Here is a 20,287-nt window from a genome sequence, read left to right on the forward strand (position 1 = left end):
AGCTAGAAGGATCCACTTCCCCAACAGAACTGCCATATCTCGAGAGCAAACACCTGGGGGGGGGGGGGTGTCTCTCTGACTCTACACAACATTTTAGTCCCTACGAGGCCCAGGGAAGGGGAGTGAGTTCATTACACGTCAGTGGAGCTGAAGAGGGGCCTCCAGAGGCCGGGGCGGGAGGCCAGGGACGCACCCAGGAGAAGGCCAGGGGCCCACGCCCCCACCCTGCCAACAGGGGTCCTCAGAGAAGACTTCCAAGATTCCTCAGGGGGGCATATCCTGCACAGAATGCTCTGCGGCATTGTATACAGTAGAGAAATCCTCCAGACTAGGAGGTCCTTATTTTACGTGTTGAGAAAAATGAGCTCCGGAGACTAGGAGGTTCGGCCTCAGCACCCAGCACAGTGGAGCATGGTGGGGGCGGAGGCGGGGACCCGGGCGGCCCTGCACCCCAGCACCGGCTTAGGTCTGCCCCAGGTGTGATCAGCAGATTCGCCGCTCACTGCAGGAGCTTAATTCCAAAACACAAATGACCACAGTACCAGTAAAACCTGACATCACAAAGCCTGAAGAGAAACGGTTTGAGAAGGCCCAGCTAAGAGAAACATAAATAGTAATATACCTAAAGAAGTAAGCCCTGTGGTGAGGACACTTCTTAGAACAATTTAAAATTTAAATTATTTAAATGTCACAGTTCTAAAAAAAAAATAAAATGAATAAAAGTTACAGTTCTGTGAAACATCTGAACGTGTACATCGTGTGATTGATACACGAGGTCTTCCTCTGGGGCAGTAAACTGCTTAAGTGCGAATTTTTATGAAAAATCAGAAAACAAATTCGTAACACACAAAACAACAGAAACCAGGAAAAACTCAGGAAACGTCACTTGAATTGACCCGGCCTTTGTAAAGCAAACTGTGCTGGCATTTTTTTCTAATGGGATTTTGGGGGGGGAAATGGCTTGAAAGTCAAAGGCAGATATGAAATCTGGCAGCTGAAAGTAATTAGTAAATTCTGAGCATCTCCCATTTCAAGAGTCTACCCAGTAAGTCTGTTAAAACTCAGCAAGCAAACCACCACGAAGTCTCCCGTCAGATCACACGCAGCCCAGGCCGCGGTTTCTGCTTCAGACTCAGCCTGCTGTGGGACAGACCAACCCCACGGTGAACACGCCCACCTAAACGGCTCCTTCATAAAAGGTGGGACGGCGCGTGCCGGCACCCGGGTGCTGCACTCCGTCCCACGGGGGACACCTCACTGCAAGGTGAAAACACAGCAGGAAGAAGACCCGTCGATCTGCGGATACAGTTTAGCAGACTCTCCGTCTGTGTTTTGTTTTCCTGATTCAAGATGATTTCCTTGACATTCAACTGTACTGTGGGTCGTGAACCACGGTCCACTGGACACAGTGCGCTTCCCTGAGACCACTGCCAGCTCCCACACGTGGAAGCCCTAACCATGCCCACAATCAGGAAATGCAGACCCCGACGAGGAGGGCCCGCCCAAGGGGTCTGTACTGGGTGCAGAGCCGGGGCGGGAAAGCCACCTTGGCTCCCTATTACCCTAACAGGAGGCATCCACATAGAATCCCGAGAAACCCATGTGGAACGGCCACATGGTACTTCAAGCACCACACGTTCCAGAGGGTGGACAGCCCAGCAGGCTCACCCACGTCACGAGCACCCACAGCACTCTGGGATTGCTGCTCTACGCTGTGTGTGCGTGGAACGTCTTCACATACTGACTGCTGAGGGGCCCGCTGTCTGACCGCCTGTGGGACGGCGCACAGGCCCACCCTCAGCAGTTTATCTGGTGGGCCAAAGACCCCGAGTTTGGGGAGTTTATCTGAGACTCCACAGCCTGTGCTCTCTGGCAGTTTCCTTCCTCGTGAAAACAGAACAACACCGTCTCAATAAGCCCATTCATCACTCTATGAACCTTGTGCAAAATAGCCAATGAACACCAGTATTTCCTTACAGCTGCCGGGGCTTTGGTGGGCTTCCCAGGACAAGCGGTTTAAAAAAATAACAATGAAAATTTAAAAAGGAGCTAGTGGGCTTCGATCCCTGCTGCTTGATCACGCTCACCTCCAAACAGTGTGTCTCAGGTGTCCACGTCCGCCAGGAAGACCTCCTGCCCACCGCCCCCAGTCCCAGTCCCAGCACTCCCGCTTTACTTACTTGTATTTTAAGAGCAGCCACTGAATTAACCAGAGTCCTACGAGGATCATGCCATTAATTTCACAGATAGAAAAGGCCCACTGCACCCGGTTAAAATGGTCAAAGAAAGTGTCCGGCAGCGGGGGCTGCACCTCCTTGGGAGGCACTCGCTCGTGGACCACCGAGATCATCACCGTGGTGAGGACAAAGCAGGACAGTGCGTACAGGAAGGCCAGGCACGTCTTGCCCCATTCCATGGGGTACTGGGAGCGCTCGGGCTCCGGCATGGGGATCTTGATCATCTCCTTCCTGTAGCCGTTGGGCACCCCATTGGGCTTGGCCTGCAGACCGAAGCTGCCCGTGGGGCCGGGGCTGGCCGCCCCTGCGCCCAGGTGCCCGTTGGCATGGCCGTTCTTGTGCGCCTCCATGTGCTGCTCCACCTTCAGCGTCTCAATCAGGTCCAGGAGCCGCTGCCCGCTGTCGGCCGACACGCGGCACAGGGGCGGCCGTGCGAAGTCCTCCCGGGTCAGGCCAATCAGGTCCCGGCCCGTGAAGTGCTCCAGGGGCTCACAGTACTCGGGCATGGCGTGCTCCAGCAGCCAGTCTGCCACCTTCTTGGGGGACCAGTACTCCACCTCCTTCATGGTCCCAGCGGGCGGGGGTCAGCGGTCCCGCGGCGGCGCACCCATGCTGGCCGGCCTCATGCCGGGGGTGGGGGTGGGGGGACGTGCGTGGCAGGGGCGCGGGGCGGCTCCGGGCACTCACCTCATGGCGCCCCCGCCGTCTTCCTTCTGCAGAGGCAAGACACACAGTCAGGAGGGGGCTCCGTGGCAGTCCCTGCAGGGCACGGCGCCCCGGCCTGTCCCCCACCCCCCGGCCGGCTCGTGACCTGAGCGGGCAGGAGGCAACACACCAGGAACGGGTCAGTGGGTCATCGCAAAGGGGCCTGCCGCACAGCCGGACCAAGGCGCTTACCGGCGAAGGGCGCCAGGGTGCTGTGGGGCCGCAATTCCCTCCATGCTTACCTGCGGCCCGAGACAGCCTGAGACCGTGGCAACTGTGCCCCGCCTGCCCTGGTCCCGGTGGAGAAAGGCTTTCAGGTGGACGGACCACACGGCATTCAGATACACGGGATAGTCACAGAAAGGCTGAGTTTGAGACCATCTGGTCTGACGATTTACAGTCTCACGTGCAAAAATACCGACTCCCTTTTTCTCTACTTCTCTCCCACCTGTTTTTCCTCTACTAAGCACGTATTACTTTTCTAACAATCCCTTATAATTTAAAACAACACGTAGAGTCAGGAACAAAGACCTGGATCTATACCAATCATTGTGCTGAGTCGAGTAGGCCGTCAGCAGAAGACCCTAATCTGACTCAGCATCTCCTGTGGGTAACCCGCTGGGTGAGCCTCCGCCTTCTCATCTGGAAAGGCAGCAACAGTCAGTATCCCCCTTGTGGGGCTGCTGTCAGTATTTTAAAAACCGTATATAAATCTAGCACCAAAAGGAGTCTGCTGATCCATATCCTTTGTTCTTTCTCAAATTTTCTACCCTATCCAATAGTTACTGTCTATTTTATCTCACGATGAAGACACCCTAAGAGTGGGCTTTTTTTTTTCCTTGAAAGATGAATGCTGTGCTAACTATAAAAACAACCTGCACAGATTTGTAGGCTTAGTGGCTAGAAACCAGTGATGGCCATGTTTCCAAGTGTGCCTTGTAGAAAAATAATCTGATAAAATGCTCAGTGCTTAAAAAAAGAAAAATCCAAATTGTCTAGGAACCGTAAACTATAACCTCTCCTAGAGACAGCAGCACGCATTAGCATGTTAGAAGCCCCAGAAAATCCTCCAGTGACAAAACTGGTTAGCAGGATTTCTCAAATGGACTTCACAGGAGTCTGTCCTCCTGGCCACCACTTCTCCTCCCCAGTGACTCCTGTCAACTCCCGATGGAGCTCAACTGGGAGCTAACGACACAAACAAGACCCAGGTCTTCAATTTCAAAGCCCAAACTCAGCTCCACAGAACCCCGAATCAGACACCAGAATGAGGGTGGATGGATGTCCACTCCCCATTTCCCCATCCAAATAACAATCAATGAAATGACCACGAAGCTCAAGATATTCCAAGCCTTGCCCAAAGGTTGGGTGTTCTCTTCTGTTCCACTGCCTTGTGTTACGTGTCCGTCTGCACCCGCCCAGGAGACCCTGAGCAACTGCGGATGAGCTATTGTCTTGAGCATCCACAACGCAAGGGCTCAGAGGTGCTCCCTCTACATGTGCTCACATCTCAGGAAATGTCCCTGACATCTGTCAACATGAGACGCTTCAAAAGAAAAATCCTACCGGAAATGCTACTGACATTGAAAACTGCTTCAAAATAATTTGGAGTTGAGGAGGATAATAAGGTAGATGGTCTTCAGAGAGAATATGAAACCCAAGTGGACCGCTGGCCAACTGAAAAGCCCTACAGAGGAGCCTGGGTCGTCACTAGTACCGCCCAGGGACAAGAAGACACAAGCTGAGTGGAAGTCCCGCCCAATAGTCCTGCAAGAAAGGTGATCTCCTGGTGTCACAGCCCAGGCCTCGCCCCAAATAGTCCTCAGCAGAGTGACAGGACCGGCAAGGGAACCTGCCCATCTTGCAGTGGTTAGGAGAACTCCAGAGAAAACTCCTGGTGGAATGTCCGGGCCCAAGGGCACGAAAGGGATCCTCCCGTGGGCTCCTCCCTTCCCCCTGCCCGATGTGGAAGTCTGCCAGGAGGGGCTACCCCTCAAAACCACAGAGACCAGACCGATGCCAACGTGTCATTTCACTCCTCTCTGATGAGCAAACTGTCAGATACTCCCCTCTGAAGACTTAATCACTTTTACAACAGAAAAACAGCTAATGGTCGGAGATGAGATGGGGCCAGACTCCCACGTGGAGGAAGGAACACAGACCTACAGAACGAGCCCATCGGGCAGCCTCTGACAGCTGGAGGGACTCCAAAGAGACAGGGAGGTCAGTCAGTGGCCTCCTCTGATAACCAGGCCAATGAAATGATTCGCTCCTTAAACCATCCCAGTGCTTCTCCCCAGGTTGGCCTTCTCCATCCAGCGCTCTCCAACAAATTCCCAATTTGCCCTCAGTCCTTGGGTCCTTCCCAGTCCTGTCCCCTCCCTGAATCCTGACACCACCGGGGTCGGCGACCATGTACTATAACTGATGTGAGTGCCCGGGGCCGCAGAGCACGCCAGCCGTGGGGTCGAGAAGCCTGCAACGGACACCCAACCCGGCCACCCCCCTTCCTGGCAGAGGGCTTTAACCCCACACCCCTTCCCATGGGCTGCTCCTGCCACGAGGATCTGATCAGGGAAAAGGAATGAAAGCTATTAACCACTCCAAGAAGTAGGTCTTGTTCTTGTTATTCCTGTTTCCTCTTGACCCCCACCCGGGCCCACGGTGACATCTCCTGAATATGGACTGAAGCTGCCCCTTCCAAATGGCACTTTTAAAAGCCCAATCATTCCGACACACGAGTTCAAACAGCCTTCCAAATTTCATGAGAAAATAAACCTTTGTTTTTCAAGCAAGCTTTGAAGCTTGAATATAAAGGCCTAGATGCTATTTTTGTGCAGACGATTCCAAAATCATGTAAAAGGGGAAAAGGCCATTTCTCTGGAAGTAATTGCCTGGCAGCTGCTCAGCACCTCAAAGGCCACTGGTCAAAGGCAGGACCCCAGGGCCCAGCCGTGGGAGGGGAGGAGGGAGGGTGACTTCCTCCTGGCCTCACACTCTCCCTCTACAATAGAAAGGAATGGAATATACTGCAGCATGTCTACTACCACCCCCACCCTCGTCCAGAAAAGCCACCCTCAATCCCTTACTGGGAGAATGTTAATAAATACTGCATAGCTCAAGTACTCAGACTTGGTCCTCAGAACTCAGAATCCGTAAGAGAATAAAATCTTTACACTCCCCAATATCCAATTATGAGCACTGGAAGAGGGGCTGGAGGGCTCGCTTGTTCATCCCCAAGTTTCGGATGTATAAGTAAAGTGAAGTCCAGTGGGGTTGTGAAGCACCTAAACTCTCCTATGTAGCAGAGCTGTCCTGGAGGGAGACAAACCCAGCATGCTTTCCAGGGCCACCCGCTGCAAATACCCAACAACCTCACAGATGTGAACATAGGTGAGGGGGAGTCTAAGAGTCTTAAAAAAAAAAAATTTAGAGTCCTGTAGGATTAAGGGCAGAAATGACATCACATACTCATTATAGATTCCAAACCCAGCAGGGTTTTCTATCAGACCCCAACTAAGTGAAAAATAAATCTGCTAAAACAATTTGGGTCCAATTATTAGTATAGATATTTTAAGCTTTAAGATTATAAAAGCCATCAGGGGATCCCTGGGTGGCGCAGCGGTTTGGCGCCTGCCTTTGGCCCAGGGCGCGATCCTGGAGACCCGGGATCGAATCCCACGTCAGGCTCCCGGTGCATGGAGCCTGCTTCTCCCTCTGCCTGTGTCTCTGCCTCTCTCTCTCTCTCTCTCTCTGTGACTATCATAAATAAATAAAAATTAAAAAAAAAAAGATTATAAAAGCCATCAGATATTATGCCACAACACACTATAAACTATTTACAGTTGATTATCAAAGCCAGCTCTCTAGAACCAGAAATATAAGTTAAAGCAATTATCCTGGTAATGAAAACAAAACATTAACCAAACAAAATAACTAAATCATTTATGAATATGCATTTATCCCTACTTGAAAAGCACATACTATATTATCTTATCGTCTGGCATTGTCTAGAAATAAGCATTGTTGTGTTAACAAAAAAAAAAATACCACACAATTTAACAATGAACACAAGTTTTCAAGAAGTAAAACACCACAGAATGCATAGCACAACTATGGAGCAATTGCTCAGAAAATCTGAGTTCTACTAATTGCTCTGGACCTTATTCTAATCCTACTGCCTCAGTCTCCCATAATGGAACAATTTATTCCATTTGCTTACTGCATTAATTTAGGGAATTTATGCACAACCGACAGTGCTTTGGATAACACAGAGTGATACATAAAAATATAAGAAATTAGTATACTGAATGTAATTTATTCTTTGAAGATTTGTGGAACTTTTATTTTATTTTATTCTTGTCATGTGAACCTACTTTTGCTTATTTTTATTACTTTTTATTTTTTATTGGAGTTCAATTTGCCAATATATAGCATATCACCCAGTGCTCATCCCACCAAGTGCCCCCCCTCAGTGCCCGTCACCCAGTCATCCTCACTCCCCCGCCCACCTCCCTTCCACTACCCCTTGTTCATTTCTGAGTTAGGTGTCTCTCATGTTCTGTCACCCTCACTGATATTTTCACTCATTTTCTCTCCTTTCCCCTTTTTTTCCTTTCACTATTTTTTATATTCCCCAAATGAATGAGACCATATAATGTTTGTCCTTCTCCGATTGACTTATTTCACTCAGCATAATACCCTCCAGTTCCATCCTTCGTCAACCTTTTAAAATATATGCCATGAAATTAAGAATCGAGTCTTGACTATTTTTTTAAGGCACATGATGAACCCAAGACTGAATGCACTTACCTGCCGTGTCAGTGAAGAAACTACAGCAAAGTTCCAGATGTTTCTACATGCTGACAGTGGTGAATGAGAGGAGAAAATAGTGTGGGCAAAATTAGTCTTAGAAGCATTCTGTGCGCTGAACTTTCTGCTTCTTGCACCAAATTAGAAACAAAAGCAGAAGTAACGTGGAGATTCTGGTCTTCTAGCTCAAATCATCAACTTAGCACAAGATCAGAATTTGATGAATGTGTAGGAGTTCAGACCTTTAACCCGAAACTAGCTGTGGTGCCTTGTTAAAGAGTGACACGAATAAGAAATCGACATTGTTGTTTTGAAACACACGAACTGCCTCTTTGTAAACACTGCAAGTCTAGATGAAGGTCTTTACATCCCAGAACTTTCCATAAAAAGCCACAGTAACCTAATGGACCTTCTAGGGAAGGCAGCCCGCTGCAACACTCAGGAGACAGGTACTCGATTCTTCTCCAGCCCAATGTGGAGAATACACTTGAATGCTTCCCTCCAATCTAATTAGTTATAGTTTTTTGTTGTTGTTGTCTTGTTTTTTTGCAACTTAACACACAAAGAGTTAACCTAAATAGGCAGAGTTCACAAAACTGTATTTATCTGAAGAGAAAAGAACGGCTGGAACAACAACTGCACAGTTTCAGCTGAAGGACCTGCATATTAATAACGTCGATCTACAGTGGAAGAAACTGTATGTAGCTTTGATGCCTGAACCTTTCCATGGTCCTTTTATTTCACATTGCTCTGACACGCAGTGTTCACAATTCCAGAGTCAGACTGACTGGCAAACAAAATCGTCCCTTAGAACGAGGTCTACGCTGGCTGATTTTGCTGAGACGGGAGGAGGGCAGGGCTAGGGATCCATGCAGGCCTCTAGGAGAGCCTCAGGTGGTGGCACCTTCTCGCCCCCCCACCCTTTGTCTGTGTCTCGATGGCCGAGACCTAGGTTGCACAGTGTCTGGAGTGTATTCTCTCTCAGCAGTTGCCCTAGAACTTAACAAACCAACAGCCTCCCTTTATGCGGCCCCTCCAAAATGTCCCATTCCAATTTGGTAGACTCCAATGTTCCAAAGGGAAAAAGAGAGGAGTCTTGGCTGACAAAAGCAGCACACAGGACGTAACGACAAGAAACCAGCCATGCCAACTGAAACAGGTATCATGGTTCTGGTCCTGCTCGGGTGGTATCGAACACAAAACTGTGCCAATCCATTTCAAGCAGAGTCCTACACCACCAGCGAGACCCGCTAATTCCATTTCCCACACCCTGAGCTTCCAATATGAGTCATCCTGGGACGGAATATAAACATTTAGTAACTAGAAAATTCAAAGAATCATTTATTACAGCAAAAATTAAAAAGACCACCTGAAAGACAAACAATAGGGAAAATTAAATAAGGCATCATACCACAGAACACAAGCCTCCCCCTCTAGGACCAGACTAGATTTGTAGAGCTGTAGTAAGACATAGCTACACTTTTGCCAAACAGGTTACAAAAGATAACAATACCATTTCTGTAAACACACTTGTGTCACAACTATTCACTAGAAAGAAGGCTGGAAGGCACGTATCAACTTCTGTCCTTTGTAAACTAACTTTCTGCTCACTTTTTTTCAGCGTTCTAATTTCTCTAGTAAACACATACTGCTTGTGTTTAGAGAAGGGTTGTTTTCCCTTCAAGCATATTCTATGTTTTTAAACACAGAGGCTGCACTGTAGAGCACAGACACGTCCTATGTTAGCTTTCTTTCCAAATAACAAGTGGGCTTGCGGATTCCCCACGTATTTGGAACCTCTGCCTCCCATATGTAGGAACTAGCCCCCGAGTCCTTCCTATTTCCCACATGTCTGAAGAACGGGCCAGGAGAGGAGCCAAATCATCCACAAGGATATAGTTGAAATCTCAACCCCAGCGCACCAAGAGATTCCAGTCCAGATACTTCCCGTCTTGCCAGAGAGAAGACAACAACAAACCACCACAACTACACTATTCTACCCTCTCCTGGGTTTCCGATGCCCGCTCACCCAGGTATCTACAGCCAAATGTAAAAGACCGTTTGGAAACTCTGCCCTGCTGTCGTTACAGTAAGGAAGACCGCGCAGACCGCCCGTGACAGCTGTCACCAGGGCTTTCCCCGGGGGTTTCATTCTTAGAACCCAATTACCGAAACTCTGAAGATGATCTATTTCCACTCAACTGATTAATAGCTGCCAACGTCTGAAACCAGCAGGACTATTTTAATATTCATCTGGTTACTCCATGGTCTCTGAACACAGACTCACTGCAGCAGCACTTGGCAATGTTGGGATATGATCAGTGTGTGCAAGTTCCACGGGCTCTCCCGTCCAGCCCGGGTGTGCAGCGGTGATCTCACCTGCCCCCAGGAGCTGGGAAAGGCCCCCCATCGGCTTCTGGTTTAGTTTCTGCCTCCAGTATTCCCTTACTTTATGGCCTTTCCCTACAAACAGTGGACCTGAGCTATACTCATACCCAAGTGGGTAGGACTTCCCTTCACATTCACTGTGTACCTCCCATGTTGTATCTTCTGCCCAGAGGGCCCTTCACATCCCCCCCCCCCCCCGCCCAATTTTCATCCTTGTAGGATTACCACCTTCAGGAAGCCTAAGTTCATCTGCCTTTGAATCTTTTGAGCCTAACAAACAGTACATACGTAATAGATGTTTGTTGAACACATGAATAAAAAACAATGCAAAGCGATGGACCCAGTGATGTGTACCTCTTTTGTATATCAAGCATCTAAAAACCTACATAAATATAATTGCTGGAATTTTAATACCATATGGGCTTTGAAATACAGAAAGGGGACTTCCCATGCATGAAAAAAGGAGGCATCTCAAAGCCTAAGTGGGAAAGACACAAGCCAATACACTGAGCCCAGAGGGAGGCCAGCCTTGGACCCTAGCAGCCAGGGGCTGGGGTTTTAAGATCCAAGGGCAGAGGACGTGGCCTGAGGCCAGATCCAGGCAGGCAACAGGAACCAAGACCCTTGAGTTAAAAAAGAATCGCTCTAAGACTGGAAAAGTTGGGCCCGTGAAATCAGCACACAACAATGCAATCTCCAAACTCACATGACTTGTGTAGTGTGAGTCCCAAGCCAAGAAATCAATGCAAACACAAAAGAGAAATAAATACAAAACAGCCCCTTAGAGACCTTTCAACCAGCAAGAGTTCACAGTATTCCCAAGGAAAAAGTAATGTCAGCTAAGATGAACAAGTACTGAAAATCATAAATCACATGAGGAAATAATCCACCACGAGGGAGACACCTGCCAGGTGCGACAAACAGGAAGTTGCCAGACCATGAACTTGAAAAAGTCAAGCAGGTTGGGAGACGCTGGGGGGGGTGGGGGGTGGGAAGGGGGGTGTTTTACAAAAGAGGCAAAGGGATGTTGAAACGTTAATGAAAGAATAAGACACAGTGGGAAAAAAGACAGGTATGTTTGAAGAAGGTGCAGGAAAAGCCCGGGCCTGTGACCGGCTGAGGCCCCGGGAGGAAAGGGGAGAGAACAAGCATTCAGCAGGGCTCGAGAGGGGATGAGAAACGGGCCGATGGAGAAGGTGTGTGTGTTTAAAGGCAACAGACAGGTTTTTCCAAACCCCCAAGCCCAAGTCATCCAGGCCCCGGGGGAGTTTTGCTCCAGGGAAGGTGGGGGACATGGAACGGACCTGCAGCCGATCAAAAGATGAAGCCAAGGGAATCCCTGGGTGGCTCAGTGGTTTAGCGCCTGCCTTTGGCCCAGGGGCATGATCCTGGAGTCCCAGGATCAAGTCCCACATCAGGCTCCCTGCATGGAGCCTGCTTCTCCCTCTGCCTGTGTCTATGCCTCTCTCTCTCCTCTGTGTCTTTCATGAATAAATAAATAAAATCTTTTAAAAAAAAAAAAAGATGAAGCCAATTTCAAAAAAAAAGTCTAACTGAATATCTGCGTTTTCCTCTCCTGAAATGCCTGTGCAGGGACTTTTTTAAAAAGAGAAAACAGAAAAGGCAAGGCGAGGAGGAGGCCGGGAAGCAGGTGGCGTGTGGGTCACTGACAGAAGCAGATCCAAGGAAGGAGGAGCACTGGGCCCATGAAGAAGAAAGGTGAGCAGCAGTGTGGTTTACGGAACAGAAGCTTTACAAAGACGAGGAGCTGGTGGCACAGTCACCTTCCACCATGGGGGTAAACAGAGGGCTGGCTAGAAGGCCAGTTAAGAAGTTCCCTCCAGGGCAGCCCGGGTGGCTCAGTGGTTTAGAGCCACCTTCAGCCCAGGGCGTCATCCTGGAGTCCCAGGATCGAGTCCCACATCGGGCTCCCTGCATGGAGCCTGCTTCTCCCTCTGCCTGTGTCTCTGCCTCTCTTTCTATTTGTTTCTCGAATAAATAAATAAAATCTTACAAAAAAAAAAAAAAAAGTTCCCTCCAGCTTCTCCCCACACAACATAGCCGCCACCTTTCTGCCTGCTGAGAACCTGCACCTGTCTTCTGTGGATGGGGGAGATGAAGAGCCGCCGGGGTGGGGGACACCGACACAGGTAGAAGCAGGGGTGTCAGGGGCCCTGGACCCGGGGCGTGCTGTCAGGTGAGCGGCCAGCCGGCTCTTGATTTCAGCGCAGGTCACGGTCTCAGGGTCCTGGAATCGAGCCCCGCGTCCGGCTCCACGATGAGAGTGGAGTCTGCTTGGAGGTTCTCTTTCTCTGCCCCGACTGTTCTCTAAAATAAGCAAATCTTAAAAAAAAAAAATAAGGGGGAAGGAGAGAGAGAGATAGCAAGTAGGAGCATTGCACTAAAACAGAGACTAAATAAAACAGATGCCAACAGATGCTAAGTCAGACCTGCCCCAACCCTTTACCTCCCTGGACCCCACAATACTGGCTGCCAGGATGAAAACTTCCAGGCAGGTGAACAGGTACATGTTTCCTCAACACCAGACATTTTATGAGAGAAGAAACATGGATTGTCTTGTATCGAAATCCACAGAAACAAGATTCATGAAAAGTACTTCCGGACAGCATTTTTAGTGCTTCCTCTAAAATACGAATGCTCACAATAAGCACTGGGTGTTATACTATATGCTGGCAAGTCGAATTTAACTTAAAATATATAAAAAAATAAAAATAAAATATGAATGCATAAATAAAAATTAACAGACATTTGAAGAAATGCTCTAATAAATCTGAAAGCTGGAGAGCAAAACAAAATAGAACGTGGAAGACACAGACCAAGTAGGGAAGCACAATGGTAAGAAAAACTAGTATTCACATCCCCAAACAGATGCTATGAACAAAATGGCACACGCACAAAAAGGCATTCAGAGAATTTTAAAGAGAAAGCTCTTTGTGAATTCATGGTAAATATGAAAACCTCACTATATATGAAATTGGAAAAAAAATAATTAAAAAAAAAAACAAAGATGGAAAACGGAAAGAAAAGGTGGAAACATTAAACACGCAATCTAGGGAGTTCCACGTGTGAGTAGTAGGAGCTCGTGAGGGCGCAGGAGAAAGCAGATCTCTCAGAGCTTGGGCTACGAATGCCAGATGGAAGCGTTAGTCAAGTGTCTAAGAAACATGGCTGAAAATACAAGTTCCTGCTATTATTATTTGTATATTAATTATCTCAGCGGCAGTGCCTGGGGGGCTCAGTCAGTTGAGCATCTGACTCGATCTGATCTGAGCTCAGGTCTCGATCTCAGGGTCGTGAGTTCAAGCCCCACGCTGGGCTCTGCGCTGGATGCAGAGCCTACTTAAATTAAAAAAAAAAAAAATTAAAAAAAAATTTTTTTAAAGGAAAAGAAGAAGCAAGATCTGGAAGGATGCTGTGCCCTCGGCTTGTCGCCCCCTGGCCGTGTTTCCCTCCATCTCTCCCCACCCCACCTGCTTCCAGTCCACATCCCCAGCCTCCCCCTCCCTTACTGGCATTTCCATCCCCAGCCATAGGAGCCACTGCAGACTTCAAGCTCGAGGACGAAAGACCAAGTCCTTGGAATGAAGGACCACAGGACACACAACCCCAAGACAGGCCGCCTTGGCGGAAGGTTTATTTTCAGGTGAAGACGATCGATGGAGAGGAAGCAGAGACAAGAACTGCTCTCTGCCCTGCCCCCGCCCCCAGCTGCCCTAAAGCTGGACCCAAATCTGTAAGGGTCGCCCCCACCCCTCCACCAGGAACCGCAGAAGGGAGTCCAGGGAGAGGAGTGGGACTCAGCCCGCACTCCTTTTCCCGTGTAGTGATTCGCTGGCTCGCGTTGCTGCCCTAGATAAGCAAAATGTCTCTCAGCCTTTGTCTTGCCTCCACTGCGAAAATGTACTGTTTCTGTTAAGACGCGGTATTCACCCAAGCTCTTCCCCTTCCTTCCTCCTTGGGGTTCCTCCTCCCTAAGTGCTCTCTGCCTACACGCCAGGCTCCTTAATGAAGTCCTTTGCATTTCTCTCCTGAATCTGCCTTTTGCCAGTCTAATTCACAGGGCCACAGCCAGAGAACCTGAGATGGCTGTAAGGAAAGGGATGCTCTCCCTCCCAGACAGTGGGGTCACACCGCTGCACTGGGCAGTACTATAGAAACACCCAGAATAAAAGTACCATGAGATTTACATGCATTTTGGAGTCAGTCTCCATCTTCCCAAGATTTCCTAAGTTCAGATTTCCAGTCTATTTCCCCCTTGTCTCACACACCATCAAAACGTGCTGGAGGTTTAAGATTTCAGTTTCTAAAATGCTTCTCTCCCAGAATGCTTCTGTCACCCAGAAGTAGTTAGAAACTCTCATTTAGATGTATGCTGATAATTCTGCTCAGAAGTATGGCCATTTTTAACCATCTATCGGCTTGGGAAGACAGGGGGTGGGGGCAACTCATCGCACACAATAGGACGCAGTAGGACTACGCAGGCAGCTACTTTATAGTACGGTGTTGAAGTGGTAGCAGAGTTGGTAGCAGACTGACAGCAGGCTGAAAGGACAGAACACAGTTTCCTGATTAATCTAAAATAAAAAAATCTTATCTACGAGGAAGTGGGGTTTTTTTTACAGTCCCCTGAGGATCAGAAATACCACAATACCACGTAACTCAAAACTCTTCCATTTCAGTGAGAAAAAGTCTACGCCATCTCTTCTAAACTTATACTTACAGAAATAAATGCAACTCACTGAGGTAAAAGAAAAGCTAATTTAGGGAACGTGACCCTGGGGAGTAACACCATGTTCCAAAATTAGCAACAACTCACAGGCTCAGATAGGAGAAATCAAGTTCAAGTCTCTCTCCCAAAATAAATTTCTAATACTTCTGTGGACAGCCAGATGAGTGCAAACTATTTTCAGACCAGAGAACATCCAAAGAGGTAAATTCAAAATTGATGGCGCTTACATGTGTATCCCCTGGACAGCCCTTGCTGCGAGGGCGCTGCCCGCGCTCCCCTGCCTGCCTCCTCCTGCCCTGGACCCCTTCTCCTGGTCTCCTGGAGGGAAACAGAATCAAGGATCCCGAGAAAGCAAGTGTGGGTCTCCTGTATCTCCACACTCAAAAATGCTGAAGTAACCCCCCACCCCCCCAAACAGCAGTTACACCAACTCTTAGGAAATGAGTATCCATCTACCCATCATTCATGAACGTCTCTCTATGCACCACTGGCCATGACTTCTTGATTCTAACTACCTGATAATTTCTCAAACTTCCAGGGCCCACCTTCACTGAGCTTTTTATTTTTTAAATTAAAAATGTTTTCATTTGAGTAGAGTTGACATACAATGTTACTGTAGTTTGAGGCTTACAACACAGTGATTTAACTTCTCTATACATTTCGCTACCCACCGAGCTGTGCTGCTTCCTCAATTGACCAGAGGTCCACGGGACCAAGTGCGGCTGCACAGAAGGGGTGATCCTTACCCATTAATAGCAGGCACCGGAACAGACTCTGCTGGCAAGGGGCTGCAGCTCTGGCTTGGGGCCAAGGGAGAGTGCCACCAGGGGCAGCACGGAGCCCACCAATGCACTGCCCTGCACCTGGAACGAGCCAGAAAGGCTGTGGGAGACATCCTCCAACAGAGATCCTGCGCCCAAGCAATACAAGGAGGCCTCGTAATTGCAAGAACCAGGACCTCTCTGCGTTCTCAACCCCGGGATGATACTCCTTCCACCTTATCTGTTGGATTCTCAGGTGCATCTAGTGACCCCACAATCAGTGACCTGGCCAGGGCTGGTTCTGGGGAATCACACTCCACAAATCAGAGCTACCCTGTGATCTCACCTAAACAAGGCAACCACTTCAACATGGATTCTTGCCTCACACAACAATTTAATAAGCTTTATTCTCTGGCTACTTTAACTCAATGCAACAAAATCAGACCCTTGCAAATGATGAACCCAAATCAGTGATGACAGTTGAACTGTAAAAACATTGCGTAACATCAACCTACGTTGTAAAATTAGTAAGCAAAAGGCATGATGAAAAAAATTAGAAGCTCTGAACAAGCACCATTAAGGCTGTTGTTCATATGTGGTGAAATACATTCTTTTCAAAAAAACACTTCTGGGTACAGCTGACACACAAGGTGACACCAGTTTCAGGGGTGGGACACAGCAGTTCGACATCTCTTCGCATCACGCTGCGCTCGCAAGTGTGGCTCCCACGTGTCACCACGTGGCACAATTACAGTACTAGAGACCCCACGCCCTATGCTGAGCCTTCCCTGCCCATGACGGGTTCGCTCCGTAACTAGAGGTCTGCACCTCCCACCCCCCTCACCCATTTCATCCATCCCTCCCCCACCCACAACCACCAGTTTTCTCTCTGATGAAAGACATTCTTGACTCGCAAAAAGCTTCAAACATACATCACCTTCCTGTGTTACAGAGAAGTAAATTCACACGGGTCATATGTAAAGTGTTCCCTCAAGTTCACGTGCATTTATGAAGTCTCTAACACGAACCCAAACAGGACGTGGGTGTATGAACCACAGCAGTAGGCAAACCACCATAAAAACACCAGCTCAAATACTTCGTAAGTCAGGACACTGGGCAAAACGTTTTTCATCTGTCACAGAGGGCAAGTACAAAGAACTCTTAAATCAGTTAAAGAAAAGATTTTAAACACAAATCACAAGTATGCCCATCACACACACACACACACACACACACACAGCCAACCAACAAATGCGGAGGAAGAAAGAAGTCAACCTCACCAATTAAAAACAACTGAGCTACTCAGTCGCCAAAAATAAAGAAGAACCATAATTTTTAAAACCCCAGCAACTCCACATTCTGTCAATCGCACCTCTGAAGTGTATCCCGCATCCGCTCACATCTCCTTCCTCCCGTGCGACCACACTTCCAGTGAGTTTCTGCCTTGACCTCCTGCGCTTACCACCCACTCAAACTCCAGCTGCATTCTCCACAAGGCAGACGAGAACTTCTTAAGGTATGCGACGCCCGTCTCTGAGGTCCTGCAGTGCTTCCCACCACTCTGAGAATAAAACCCACACTTTGTCGTCATGTGGCTTACGAGACCCTTCTTGCCTGTGTGCGGCCACGTGTCACCCCTGCACACTTCCGTGAGGCAAGTCTGCTTCTTGCTCCTGACTGCCTCAGGGCCTTTGAACATGCCTCACTGCTACCCGGGACACTTTTTCACTCAACTTCCAGGCCTCCACTCCTATGTCATCTCTTCAGGCGAGCCTCCTGTGACCATCTGCTCACCTACACCGTCCCACTTAGTGAGTGTCCTAGCCAGAATGGAGGCTCCAGGAAGAAAGGCCCTTTGTTGTGTCTTTCCACTCCTGTGTCCCCAGGAGCCAGCACAGTGCTCAGTACGCAGCACTCAGTATAAATCTCTGTTCCACGAATGAAAAAAACAAATCCTGAATGAGGAAGGCAGTTGGAAGTATCCAAACTCTAAGAGTGTAGGTCTCAAATGCAAATTCCTCACAGTGTGACAATAAACAGATTATGCTCTTTAAAACTCATTTTTCCCACCTATAAAAAGAGAATAAATCCATAAAATACATCATAGAAACTCATTAAAAATAAGTAATCTCTTAAAAAGAAATATAGCTGGGATTTTCAAATGGGAAAACACTTACCCTTTAACCACACCATTCCTTCCTTACAGACTCAATTCCAGTAGGAGAAGAAAACGACGTTGAGCCCTGCTGGCTTCAGAACTGCCATTCTTTTTTTTTTTCTTTAGGTTTTATTAATCCACAAGAGATACACACACAGAAAGAGAGGGGGGAGGGCAGAGGGAGAAGCAGGCTCCCTGCAGGGAGCCCGATGTGGGACTCGATCCCGGGACTCCAGGATCATACCCTGGGCTGAAGGTAGATGCTTAACCACTGAGCCACCCGGGCTGCCCCAGAACTGCCGTTCTTAAACATGCAAAAGGAACTGGCCATCCCCAGTGATGTGTGAAAAGGAGGTTTGGAGAGGTTTCTTCTTTGCCATAGAGAAAGTAGAGGGAAAATCCAGAGTCAAGGCCACAATACAGAAACCAAAAGTATTCAAAGAAATTTTGCAATTTATTCATACAGTGAATTTTTTAAAAAAAGGAACTCTTTTTCCTCCAAGTTATAAACACAGTCATTTTCCACCTAAAATTAAGCTGTTTATATTTTTCAAAGTTACCAGAATCCTCCTCGGCAGCACATGATCAGGTCTGTAAGAGTATCGCGGTAGGAGATACGATATCGTTGTGAGAAACAGGAGACCTTACAGATGTTTCCCAACAACTTCAGAAAGTACGAGAACTTCTAGATCCTTTACAGATGGATCTGCAGCCTGGCGGAGACCCTGGCTGGAGCATCACCAGAGAACACAGGCACCCCTAAGCAACACGGGGTCAGGCCAGCACGTCCCTAAGTATTCCACGCCTGAGAGAGCTTGGCCACTAGAACAGACGTGCGGGTGTTGGCCCTGGAGTTGGGATTTTTTTTTTAATGCCCAGATTACGGAATGCTCTTTTTTCTCTTCCCGAGACTCTGTATGCTTAACACATAATCCGTTTGAGGAAATGTCAGCTTCACATACAATGAGAACATCATGTTATCATAACCTGAAAAGGTGGCCGGGCTCATTAAAAGCATTTCACCGTCTCGTCAAATGGTCTAAAGATGTAAACTGTGAGACCAAACAATTTAACTTCCAAATGTCACAGGTTATTTCAGTACAGAAGAGAAACAAGGAGCAAGGCAAAAACAGATTTAATTTGTAAAAGAACAAAACACCAGTCATGAAGATCAAACCTGGAAACTGACCAAGAACGGCAATTATATACTTCATTTGGGGGAAAAGACTCTCTCAATTAGGAGGGTATTCAGCAACTGAGAATGCCAAAAATGGCTTTCCAAATGATTTCTGAGAACCAGAAGCATACCGTAAAATGACAGCGGCAGTCCCATATCTGGATCGTGCTCTACGCCTACGTTAGAGGAGTCAAGCTACACACATAACGAAAAGATCCTTGTTCTAAAATAAGTGCGGCTTGCATAGATCTCGGGTACATTCTAGAGACACCCTGTTCATTACAGGAACTTGTTGATCAGCATTCAGAGAGCAGATTACCAACGCGCTCTGGCAGGGCGACAGGCACATCACAGTCTTCGCTGAAGACACAAGCTCAAATTCATCTTCTATTTATAATCCTAATGAGCTTTTCTTTTTGGTATAAACAGAGCCAGCGCTAAAGAGCTAAGGACTGGAAATCATACATATCTATAAAAGCCAAATCGCTTCATCAAAATAAAACCAAATCTTTATTAAAGCACATACCAAGCATTAAACATCATCCTGGGCATTTGTTAAGCCACAAGGACATTCACCATGGCTCCTGCCTAACTGGGTTATTTAGTATGTCCAAAATCCAAATTCCCATTCCTCTCCAAACCTGCTTCTCTTGCATGCTTTCTTCCATTTCGTGCATTGCAATTCCAGCTTGCCATTTGCCCGGGCAGTCTCTCCCCTCCCATGCAAACCATTAGAGCCAAGCAATCCCATCAGGCATAAGACCCATAATACTCAAAGACATACCTGTGTACTAATCAGAAACTTTTATTCGGAAGCCCCCCATACATACTTGCATGAAAATATGCAGTTTGACTGAAAAGGTTCGGTGGACTAGCAGAACATCTAGCATAACAGTGTCCTAGTAAATGCTTGTTGAAGGAGTATGTGGAGCTAGCCATCACCACCAGCATCTAGCACGTCAGCACTTACTCGTAGTCCTGAGGTTCCCACCTGATGGCTACTATTCACCACTAAGGAACATCAATCAAACCAGGACCCACAAGAATAGCAGGATCATGCAGTGAACTTGGAGTAACCTTATTATTCCCAAAGTGGTAAATAAAGATTTTTGTTTCTAAAGCTCATCTTTATGAGTACTGTACTGAGCAACCATTCTCGGGGCACGGTGTATCCCCGACAGTGAAAAATGATGTGTGTAGGGTAGCCCGGGGAACGTCCGTGACAGGGTAAAAGGAACCAAACGTACCAAAGGCGTGGAACAGGAGATAAATAAGAGGAATGTATGTAAGATTCAACAC

General features: G+C 47.8%; 1 protein-coding gene across 8 annotated transcripts in view; it reads right to left on the reverse strand.

Moving 5' to 3' along the window:
• Positions 1-20,287, reverse strand: part of SGMS1 (sphingomyelin synthase 1) — a 245,197-nt gene that overhangs the window by 31,960 nt on the left and 192,950 nt on the right. For all 8 annotated transcript variants that reach the window (XM_041728684.1, XM_041728685.1, XM_041728687.1 and 5 more), the window contains one exon: positions 2,181-2,950. In XM_041728684.1, coding sequence (XP_041584618.1) covers positions 2,181-2,803 — 623 coding nt within the window. In that variant the 5' untranslated portion in view covers positions 2,804-2,950. The remainder of the gene's footprint in view (positions 1-2,180; positions 2,951-20,287) is intronic.

Source organism: Vulpes lagopus, chromosome 14 (assembly GCF_018345385.1).
Source record: "Vulpes lagopus strain Blue_001 chromosome 14, ASM1834538v1, whole genome shotgun sequence".
NCBI lineage: Eukaryota > Metazoa > Chordata > Mammalia > Carnivora > Canidae > Vulpes > Vulpes lagopus.